The 12,286-nt window shown below is 36.7% G+C and overlaps 1 protein-coding gene across 1 annotated transcript in view; it reads right to left on the minus strand.

The window, feature by feature from the left end:
- Positions 1 to 666: 666 nt before the first annotated feature.
- The window catches only part of syt11a (synaptotagmin XIa), a 28,199-nt gene continuing 16,579 nt past the window's right edge, over positions 667 to 12,286 (minus strand). Inside the window, exons 3-4 of the mRNA XM_082185219.1 lie at positions 4,575 to 4,695; positions 667 to 4,201 (exon numbers count right to left, since the gene is read on the minus strand). Of these exons, the coding sequence (XP_082041345.1) occupies positions 3,891 to 4,201; positions 4,575 to 4,695 (432 nt within the window). The 3' untranslated portion in view covers positions 667 to 3,890. The remainder of the gene's footprint in view (positions 4,202 to 4,574; positions 4,696 to 12,286) is intronic.

Raw genomic sequence — 12,286 nt, forward strand, 5'->3', positions numbered from 1 at the left:
ACAGAGGCCATGTGTGTAAACACAGCCACTATGTTTAAGATGGCATGAAACGGAAGCTGCCATCATTTTTTCTTCCCTATTGTGATGTATATATGCGAGAAAAACAGCTTCTCAAACAAGAAAAAAAGGTCTATCGGGAAATGACTGGATGGTTGTGGTTTGCTTTTGCTGTGATCTCATGCGAGTGACAGGTTGCCCCGCCCTCACACCAGTAAACATCAGAGAAGAGATGATGCTACTAGATGGAGGGGAATTTATTTTGAAGAATATGAGGGTACATTGATTAAAAATAAATGATATGAACGAATAAATTGTTTATAATAAATACTGCAATATTCCATAAAAAAAAAAAATTGACAATTTTGATTTCATGATGACTGTAAGTCTGTATCATAAGAACTAGTCTGACCAACTAACAGTTAACCAAAGGACAATCAGTCTTACTTTTCGAATTCAAATTAGACTAATCTATGTTTTTATGTTACAGACTGAAAAAGGCTATGACACAGGTGACTAACTTGTAAGACTAGTCAAAGCAGTTTATGCAACCAGCAACAGCTTTGTTTGTCAGGTGTAGCTGTTAGTTCGATAGATTACAAATCAGGTTACAACTTGAAATGATTTTGACAATGTATCTTTAAAGCAGAGAAAGAGGTGAAGATCTGATCTAGTGTATCAGTTTTTATTTTATTTGCACGTCCATTGTGTTAACAACTTCAACATACAGTACAAGTCAGCATTAGTGTAACATACTGTATTTAGCATAAACTCACAGCAGTATGCAGATAATTTGCCCTCAAAAGCATTACACTTCATACTTTATGTTAGATGTCCCTGAAGATCATGTAGTGAAATGAGCAGTATTAAGCTAGATATGTAAAGTACATGTTATTACACTGTACTTACATTATACATAGACAACTTGTACTTACAAATATTGAAAAGGCCAGGTAACAACATGAATCACACTACAGTTGTGGTGAACTAACACTGTTTATCATCTAGGTCGTTTTAGGGACACCTAAAATAAAGCTGAATCACTAACTTCACTCCACCTTCACATATCGACATTGCGGTATCCAAATGGACTAATATATTTATTACAATAATTTTCTTCTCAGTTCATTTTCTTCTTTGTTCAGCTTTCAATGTATTTGTACAACACACAACAGCAAAAAAACTGAGGGATTGTTAGGGACCAGTGTCAGAGAGAGAAAGAGGGGCAGATAGTACTCCATAAAAAGATGAGGTTTACACAAAAAGAAACCATTTCCATTCCAAGTAAACAGTTAGATACAAGAAGAGCAGAAAGTGCTACTGCCCACCAGTGCATTGGAACAAACACTCATTTACAGTTAGATATATTCTTCTTTATGTAATTATTGATATAAAACAAGCTTTTTATGCCCAAAAGATCAAAAAAGTTCCAAGTAGCACAAGGAGCTGAGGGTTAAAGTAAAGAAAATCACGCATTTATCATTTCACTTAGGTTGCATTGTGTAATTTGGGTTGCTGTTTTTACAAAAGTGGGTTTTGCTGTCATATATAAACCACTAAAAACTGTAATATATACACCAGTTTTGAAGCAGAAATGTAAATAGTGAATGCATGCAGGGGTTAAAAAAAAAACACCATAGAAGGTGGAAAAGTTCATTCTTCTATTGTAAATGTATAGCCTGGAAGTGAAATAGCAAGTCTGGACTAGGATGATGGGCACATGGTTTCTTGATTTTCATGAAAAGTCATTGAAATGTGATTCATTTTCTCCTAATAAACAATAGTTAATCTCATTATGTGGTCTTTAAAACTCACAATGAGCTTGACTGCAGAGAATGATTGGGCCTAATTTACTGCTATATTAATTTCACATGTTAAATACGAAATATCTCTAATTAGCCAGTCGATTTCTTTTTCCTCCTCTCACCCTCCCACTTTCTGCCTTACTAACTTAATATCCACTCATTCGCACTGGGAAAATGGCATTTAAATCTGCCTAAGGGGCTGTGGGCACCGAATGACATAATTAGGAACACATCCACATCCACATTGCATGCCTTCAAAAATAGACTCTGGGCCTATTGTGAGACTGCAGTGTGAGATGCTTCATCGCGGTCCCCAACGCTCAATTTTCTCAGGGGTGCGATATACACACCACAAAACGTTGGTCCATCTACTTTGGTTAGTTTTCGACAGCTGGCGCTGGCTAATGGTTACTGGCTCATGCCAAAATCCTAAAATGGTCAGTTATTAGTCCTATCATAGTTGTTAGGTTTTTGATATACCATATACATATAGATATATATATTCTTTCTTTTGAAAACAAATCATAAAAATAAATACAGTACTCTACGAAAGTGCAAAAATTGTTCTGAATCTGCATATATCTGTTTTAATTCATATAGACTAACTTACTGAATAACCTAACAGGTTACTAAAGTTATTAAGATTTTAAAGTTGGGGTGGTTAGAGATCCGGCCAAATTTAATTTCTGTTATTTCATGACACCCTTTATATGTCAAAGGTTTAAAGGTATATTTGGCGATATTCAATTGTACTATGAAAATAAAAAAATCGAAGAGTACCAGTGTTACACCCTATGATACATTATGTACATCTTGACCAAAGACATTAAGAATTAGTTGCATTGCCTTAAGAATTAAGTGTGGCCTTAAAAAACATGTTTGAGGGCAATTAAAACTGTGATGTTAGGTGCACTTAAAATGTACAAATTTGCAGACAATACGCGACTATGCTAATATCTGTCACATTTGGCTTTGACTGTTAATTAATCTTTATTTCCCTTTTAACTTTAACTTTTTTGAACGAACCTTCCCTGATCTCTGTGTTATGGCAGCACAGCAACTGGGTCAAAAAGTAATTTGCAGTAAAATGGAAATGTGCATAGAAATGCCTGAAGAAAGAAAAAAAATGTAAATCAATGAATAGTAGATATGTTAAGATATGCAACAGCAAATATGTCATAGAAGTGCTTTGTCATCAAGATGGAGAAATTAACATTAAAGTATAAGTACAGCTACAAAGAAATAAAGCAGCTACAGCATGGAGACAGTGTAGACTGGTTTTACTGTACGGAACATTAGTGTTTTCATAAAGTAAATTAATTTTTAATCCTGAGCTGACGTTCACTATTCTTTTATTTGGTGGTTGGCTGAAAACTCTGCCTTAAAACCAAGTACTGTTTAACAGATATTTAGAGTTTTATTATTTTGTTCGTTTGTTTGTTCGTTTAGTTTTTTCAGAGAAGTTACAGCTCAGTTTCAGCGTCATCAAAAGACTAAGCATTAATAAAAACGTTTTAAATGGATATAAATAATAGCCATATTTCTACATTTCCTTCTGTGGTAAATATTAGCATGTTAGCAAAAATGTTCATGATGGCGTCCAGTTTATATCACCATTCATCCGTATTTACTATGAAAAATTCACCCCATTATTTTCCTAAAAAGTGGGCTAGAAGCTCACTTTTTCTTTCTGCCCTCCTTTATGCTAAATATAAAAGTGTCTCATTATCTCTAGCATGCGGCTAATTGAAAGTAGTGTATGTATATTGTGAATACGCCTGTATAATGGTGAAAGGCTCTGAGGATACTTTAGTATAACTCTCATACAGGAATTCAGAGCCATAATTTACTTTTTTTCTTCTTCTTTTTCTATGACTGAGACTTTTTTGCTATAAGTTTATTAGAGAACTTACTAAGTGGTCCGTTAGACTGCTCCGGGTCCTTTGTACTGACACACATACTCATCCACTCATTCACCTATCTATATAGGGAAAATGAGAGATTGTTAAATGGGCTTCTTTCTATAGAGGGGCTGACAGGAAGGAAGTGGAATAATACACTTTGCTTTCCCAATGTTTTAGCCAGACACTAGTACTCTGTAAGGTTATGCCATTTGGCAATCTGCCGCCTTGGGTTGTCACAGACTTCCCTCCAGTGAGTCACCCCTGATGGAATGGGGCTCTGACCACCCAAAACCAGGCGACCCACAACCTCATTCTTCGTGGTGCGGTCAAAATCAATGACCAGAAACTCCACAGAGATGTCCGGCATTAGCTCACTGGGAACATCGTAGATAAAGGATTCATTGAAAACAGGATTGAGTGTGCATTTCTTGACATGCGTCTTCTTCTTGGCTATGCGCTTGCGGCCGTAGAAGACGTTCACTTTAACATAAGGGTCTGTAGGTAGAGAAGAGAAATAATGATGTGAGAGGTTAGATAGATACTGATACGTTTTTGGCATCATCATTGGGATTATTTGAGTATCTTCACTCTTAAAAATAAAGATTTGTTTTTGGTGTCTATGGTTCCATGTAGAACATTTCACGTCCATGGAACCTTTCCATTCCATCTTTTCTTTATAGTGGAAAAAGTTCTGCAGATTATTAAAATGGTCTTCACAATAAATTAAAAAAGAACAGTTTTTTTTAAGAACCGTTCACTAAAAAAGGTTCTTTGGGGAACCCAAAATATAATATTTGCAACCCCCCTATTTTGAAACCTTTATTTTTAAGAGTGTGTATTTTTGAGTATATGTGTGCTGTGCACTTACTGCCTGAAAGACCACTGATGTCCATGGTTGGTAGGTGTTTGGCCTTAAGGACCACCACATTAAGCCTGTGAGTAACAGGATGGTAGGACAGTGAGACCAGCAATTCCCCGCGACTTTCACACTATGGAGAAACAGAACAGAAATTGAACAAATGCTTATAAGCATACACAAAAGTCCATCCGATAAATGACTAAGGATCATAGTGATGAGCCACCCGAGATGACCTGTCGGGGATCATACAGGACTGATGTAAAGGGATTGCCCCAACGACTCATGATACTCTGCCCTTTCAGACTCTGTCCCATAGTAAGGTAAGCCTAGTCCAACTATCCATACTTCCCAGAGCAGTGCCAAAAAGAGGAGGATGCCTATCACTTTTTGTTGTGGTCGAGACCAGCTCTTTCGAGTCCAAGGCCAAGACTAGAAGATAGTTGAATCAGATACAATACAGAGACCTGAAGAGGGTGTGAATGATTCAGGCAGTGTAAATAAGTTCAGGGTGAATAAAACCTGGTTTTGCATCAGTGTCACACAGTGTCACTCCTGTGGAGAAACACGATAGCACCATAGAGTGCATCATATGCACAAATCGGCAATGAGTCTGACTCAAGGCCAAATCCAAATGCTCCCAAGTCCGTGACAAGGCCAAGACCATAAAAATATGGTATTGGAGCTCAGACTTCAGGCAGAGGCCGGTCTTGAGTACTACAACCTTGTCCAAGTGCTTCAATGCCCATGGCCATCTTAGCCAAATCAGTGTCTGATTGTTGAGAGACCTAACGGTACCCCTGATTCTGGGACAAGGTAAGGTTTGCAAGTTATAGGATTAAGAGCTAAGGAAGTGTTGCAATACAGGAACACTATGTTCTCCTGGCACTTCTGACCTCTGGGACAAAACCAGACTAAAAGTAAGATGTTTTTTTTGGAAATTGTCTTTGGAGGGTCCCCTGGTCAAGAGCAGGGGTTTTAAATCCTGCTCGTGGAGGACCACTGTCCTGCAGAGTTTAGCCCCAATTAAACACACCTGGACCAAGGTGATCAACATTTACTAGAAATTTACAGGAAGGTATGTTGGGACAAACTGTAGCTAAACTCTGTAGGATCTCCGGAACTGAAATCGGATTCAACTGTCCAAAAGGATGACTGCATATGGACTGCTGGTGTCAAGTCTTCAGAAATATTGGCAAGTACCTTCTGTCAGAAAAGTCAGGGTCCTCCAAAACTCTAGAAGCAATGGGAGTACAGGGGCTTTCCTTTTAGTATGCATTGGGGGTCTTATTCCATATGTTACATCTCTGATAACCTGGATGAAGTCATTATCCACCTTGGGTGCTTGATGAAAAACCTACTTTATCTCCTAGACAGTGAAATGGAGGAGAGAGCATTCATGGCAATTACACCAGAGCTTGTCCTGCTCACATGATATATTAAATCGCCACTTATTCTCTAAGTGTGAGGGAGAACTGCAATGGTGAGCCATCTGTGCACCTGTCAGTTCTCCCTGGGCAATGGTGATCATATGTTCACGTGGGTAAGCAAGGTGGAATAATCAAAGGCACCTGTCCATTGTCACAAGAGGAGAAAAAGAGCATCAGCATCTCTGCAAGCCATGCTGCAACTCCCAGAGGACATTCATTTCTAACCCTGTCTCTGCGAATACAGTCTTGCAATCTGACACTTATGAGCACTGAAACCTTCAGCAACAACCACCTAAAACAGCTTAAGGAGACTTTTAACCCAGAATTTTAATCATGAGTTATTATGATCTGTCTCATAGTAAATGCAGTGTTAATAGCAACTTGTGATTACAGTTATACAAGTTCCAAATGTAAAACAGTTCCTAAATGTAACGGCAAGTTGTTTAGCAACAAGCAACCAAATATAGACTGTCTTAAGGCTTTCCTCATTAAGTGTTTATGTACTTTGTACAGTCACTGTGTTTAGTTTCAGTGCCGAACTTTCACTGTCCCTCAATGGTAGAACAATCATCCAGCCTTAACCCGGTTTCTGAAACCATAAAAACAGCTTTAGATATAAATAAAGCCACTTATTGCCAAAAAGACATCCTTTTCAGTACTGTTCTTCACATTTATTTCTGGTCTACACTGCTACAAATAATTGTTGCCTTATTTTCCAGGAAAAATATCGAAATATTTTTGCAAAGGTTTTCAGAGAGTATATCTTGAATTCATTTTCAAGATATGCCAAATAGTTTGACCTTATTTTAAGGTTAACCCTGCCTACTGTTAGATTTAAGCTCAAAACAAGAACATTTACATTTATTTTAAACTTTTTAAATGGGATAAGAAGAATTAACATAATTGAAGCTATTTTCTTTAAAGTTTTATTGTCTTGTGCAATTTTTCGACTCATGTAAATGTATCTTGTTTTTAGGATGTTTAGATATTTGTACTGGACAACAAGACAAAAATACAGATTGAAAAAGAAAATGATGAAGATAAAAATGTTTAGGGCTGTTCTGTTTTATTCTTTAAATAGCATATTGTGACTTCTTTATCCGTGTTTTTCCTCAGTCACTTTTTTATCCAAGCATCTGCTAAATAAAGAAATGTAAAAATAAAGCTTTTTTTTTTTTTTTTTGGCACAGATCTTCATCCACATCATATACAGAGACTTCTATAACCGTCTCCGTCTTTGTTTTTCTCTTCTTCTCTTCTTCTCTTCTCTTCTCTTCTCTTCTCTTCTCTTCTCTTCTCTTCTCTTCTCTTCTTTGAGAGTAAAGATTCCAGTCCTGCTCCTGGTCATCACCATTGCAACTTGAATTGAATCCTAGAGCTAAACTTAAAACAGCCTTCATCTTAATGTGAATGTCTGTAAGTGTTTGTGATTTTCTTTTTAGCTGTACAATGAGACATTGTCTTTATGGGTGCCTGTGTTCTTAAATTTCTTTTGATTTGTATTTTGACCATAGATCAATTTGAGAGGGGGAGGAGTAGATTTACTGTAAACATTTGACAGGAATTTACAGTATTAAACAGTATTATTTTACAATAAAGTATTGTAGTCAAAATCTACAGTGAAATCAATCCATGCTGGGTTATTTTCTGTGAAATTGCTGTGAAATTGTGCAATTATTAACCTGGAATATACTGTAATTTTACAAACAATGTTACATCATGTCTCACTTGTATGCTATGCTTGTTGAGATTTCATGATAATCCAATTTATCCATGCAAGGAGACCAAATAATTGGATTTAATTTGTACATAAATTAGCTATTAAAAAGTATTTGTCATGGTTGGTGACTGTAACACTCAGGCAGAGGTGTAAAGTCCAGGGGTCAGAAAGTAAAAGTCCTGCCATATGTTTATTCCACCCATGAACTAAGCCAGATCTCCTGGCTGAAAAACTGTGCTAACTAGCAAATCCAGGTGATTGGAACAAAATACTGAGGAGGACTTTTACTTTCTGAACCTGGACTTTACACCTCTGCACTCATGAGATAAACTTGTAACACAACCATGTAAACTTTACGCACACATTACTGGACAAATAACTAGTGAGAACTTGGTGGTTTCTGTTAATTTCAGGATTTGCTGAAGTTACATAAAGGGATTACACTTTAGATACTGTCAATACATTGATATTGTATATTTAAGTGTCTGTTCAAATACAAATATATACATGAATATTTTAAAACAGACACCAACGAATTTGATTGAGGTCACCCTAGCTCCTCTTATTCTGCTCACATTAATTTTCTTTCTCTTCCATGAAACTAAGCGAGCATAACGAGCATGGCGCTGCCGCAGTATGTCACTCACTCCTCATAATCACCCATCTCTCTCTCACTGCACAAACTGCACCCCATCTGTTTCCTGAGCTTTTTCTCCTTCCTTCTCTCCCATAATCCTCTCTCTCTCTCTCTCTCTCTCTCTCTCTCTCTCTCTCTCTCTCTCTCTCTCTCTCTCTCTCTCTCTCTCTCTCTGTCTGTCTGTCTTTCTCTTGGCGGAATCGATTGTCCACCACTCCCAGCCAACACCCTAATGCTCCTGTCTTGTGGAGCCATAGGCACTGATTCAATTTAAGATACTCTCTTTATATAACAGTATAAAGCAGACAGGAAGTTCTTTGATTTGAACAAGCTTACTCTGCATATTCTGTGTACTGATTTACAAAGAGGGAACACAAGCTCAAATACTTATTTGCCTTCAAGCACTTAAGATTTCCTGTGGCCAGAGAGAATGAGATTATGAACATCGCGTATAATGCTATTGTTCCTGTTTTGATGGAAATACAGCAGTGTATTAGACTTTGATTACTTGTTATGCAACCACTTTTAACAGTGTTCTGCTTGTGTTTGAGTGAAAATGGTTGCAAAGCTTTCATCATAACTCAATCGCGCTCTCTCTCTCTCTATTTCAATAGGTGTTCACTAAGCCCTCTTTTACACCTGCTATCTGTCTTGTGTGACCCGATCATCACAGGAAGAAAATCAGTGCTCTAAATATAGGTGTAAAAGAGGTTCAAAACATTTTGTGATCACAAATTATAGTATATTTCAAGGTAGTCAAAAATGCATGTGATCACAGTGGAGTGTAAACATTGATCTGCTCTAATGTCTCTCGGACATTACAGTAAATGCCTAGTCACCTCTCAATCATCCATTACACTAAAACAGAGGGTTTAAATTTAAAAGATAGGCTTTTAAACTTTTAAGGCTTTTAAAAGTTAAATATTGGAAAAACCAAACATATAAGCCTGGTGAGAAGTTCCACATCAACACACAGTTGTACAGATCATGTAAAGCACATCTTAAGTTCAGTTAACATAGATGCCAGTATAAGGAAAATATCACTAATAACTAAAATAGCAATGAGCATTCCACTTGAAACTGGGGTATATTTTAAGCAATAGTGCGCCAAATAAATGCTTTGTTTAAAAAAAATTTGTACGATTTTACTTTTATTTATTTGTTTATTTTATAAGGGATGCATAAAATTGATCAAATGACAGTAAAGACATGTATAATGTTACAAAAGATTTCTATTTCCTTTCAACTTTCTATTCATTCAAAGAATTGACAATAATAAAAATGTTTCTTGAGCAGCAAATCAGCATATTACAGTAATGATGCTGAAAATTCAGTTTTGCAAACACAAGAATAAATGACATTTTAAAATATATTACAATAGAAAATAGTTATTTTAAATTGTAATAATATTTCAAAATATTGCTATTGTGATATTATAATATTATATAATTTCGGGGGATGTTCAGCCTTGGTAAGCACAAGAGATTTCTTTCAAAAACATAAAAAATCTTACTGACCTCAAACTGTATATACAGTAGTTAAAACACCAAAGACCCTCCCTTCAAAATACAATCACAAGTGGTTACAGGAAACGCATTTTCCATCAATAAAAGGCATCAATACCATCTGTAAACAGGGGTAAGAAACTACAGAAGAATATAAAGTTTCAATAATTTTCATGAAGTGAATAACTGAAGATATGCTTGTTGTTTTGTTTGTGAGTATCATTGCTAATGATGTGAGTATTAGTGCTAGTTTCCAAATGGTTGTACTGATGGATGTCCCCCCTGCAGTCTGTAACCTTTATGGCTACACTCTCTGTCTACATAATGCCACTTTAATGGGCCGTGGATCAATAGACGCTCTCACCACCCATAAAGCCCAGCCCATACATGTAAGGAGCACAATGGTATACAGCTACATAATATAACATCTATAGTATGAAACACAGGATGATTTTAGAAGAAAATATGATTGATGTATGTCCATGCAAAACTATCTTGAATCTATTAACTGTATTGAATGTACACTTGTAGTGTACATCAAATCTTACTTTGCATTTTGTAATAATGTTAAATTGAAACTTTTATTTTAAAGTACATTTTAAATAAAGTTTTTTATATTTGGTCATTTTTTAAAGTACACTTATTTTGATGTGTTGACTAACATACTAAAGCACATGTAAAGTACTTAGTTATAATTTTCAGTGTTATTCGATAGATAGATATATATACAGTATACAGTATATGTATACACACACACACACATATATATGAATCTTCTAAGAATAATGTTCACAGTGCGTTGTTTACAGTGAAGTAATTGAATTACTCGCCATGTGTCCTTATAATAATATTGTATTTTTGTAAACTGCACTGCACACTAGTGAATTGATATTTCGTTCCACTGCATACTTGTACATGCCTGTAATGACAATAAACATTCTCTAATCTATTATCTAATGTAATATTTGGGCCTGCTTACACCTGGTATTAAGATGTGTTTTGTAGACAAAGAAGACACATTCTCATTTATACCAGGTGTTTTAAACCGTCTCCTTTGTCCACTCTTTTTGTCCACCTGATTTCCTCGAGGGGACGGGTCTATGGGTGAGTAAAAGTATGGGCTTTTTCCTGATCTTTTGATCTTTATGGACAATATAAGCTCGTGTAAATTTACATTTGAACGCGAAAGGAGACGATGGAAAAAAAGTACAGAGAGCAGCAGCTTTCGTTCCTGCTCTGACAGCCGCAAGACCATGGCGAATGAAGTGAGTGCATGTTAGAAATCAGGAATGATGAGAGAACATTGTGCTTGGTACATTTTAAGTGTACTTCTTTTTCACACTAACTTGAATAAAAAAGCTTCCCCTTAAAACCAATTTTTTAATCTGACAGTTACAAATGGAAACTTCACGAGTTCACACTAAAATATAAGTTAGAATAAATATAGAATAAAATATGTGTATTTGGCGTGCTGTTCAAGGAGAGGCCTCAGAGCTCGGAATTTGGCCCGAATCCAGAGCACTCCCCCCCCCCGGAATAATTAAGAGTGAGGAGTTGGGGTGGAGGATGCTGGAAAAACTGTCATGGAACAGAGGCAAGTCGGCTCAATATATAAGCCTCCTCTCGTGCTAATTGGGTAGATTATCTATATGTACTCTTCCCGAACTTTGTTTAAAAAACATCAGGAAAATCAGACCCTTCCTGTCAGAATACGCAACACAGCTACTCGTCCAAGCGCTTGTAATATCGAAGGGCGAACTAGCGGGTCTTCCCAACCAGCACGACTAAGCCTCTGCAGATGATCCAGAATGCAGCAGCTCGTCTAGTCTTCAATCAGCCTAAGAAAACCCACGTCACACTCCTCCTGATCTCACTCCACTGGCTCCCAAATTGTGTCCAGAATCAAGTTTAAAGTTCTAAAGCTGGCTTTCAGGCCTACCTCAACCCACTACTAAAAATGTATGCTCCCTCCCGCCAGCTCACTGAATGAGCGACATCTTGTTGTTTCCTCACAATGAGGCAAAAAGTCACTTTCCAAAACCTTCACTCTCTCTGTTCCTCTCTGGTGGAATGAGCCGCCAATCTCCACTCGAACTACTGAGAATATCAAATATTTTAAGAAGCAGCTGAAGACGCACCTATGCACCAATGCACTTACACACACACACAAACACAAACTTTTAAAAAATCTGCATTTCTTCTCTTCACTCGCTGGTTTCCTAATCTAGTTGTCTCATAAACTTGGCACTGTGTACTACAAGGATTGCTGGCTCTAAGATGAATGCTTTGTTCTTTTTGTAAGTCGCTTTGGATAAAAGCGTCTTCTAAATGCATAAATATAAACGTACAAATGCAGCTACAAAGGTCTCAAAAATCACAAGTCATATATCCTCTAAAATGAAAAAATAATAAAGGTTCAAAACGTCAACACA

This window comes from Leuciscus leuciscus (assembly GCF_965113295.1).
Source record: "Leuciscus leuciscus genome assembly, chromosome: 12".
NCBI lineage: Eukaryota > Metazoa > Chordata > Actinopteri > Cypriniformes > Leuciscidae > Leuciscus > Leuciscus leuciscus.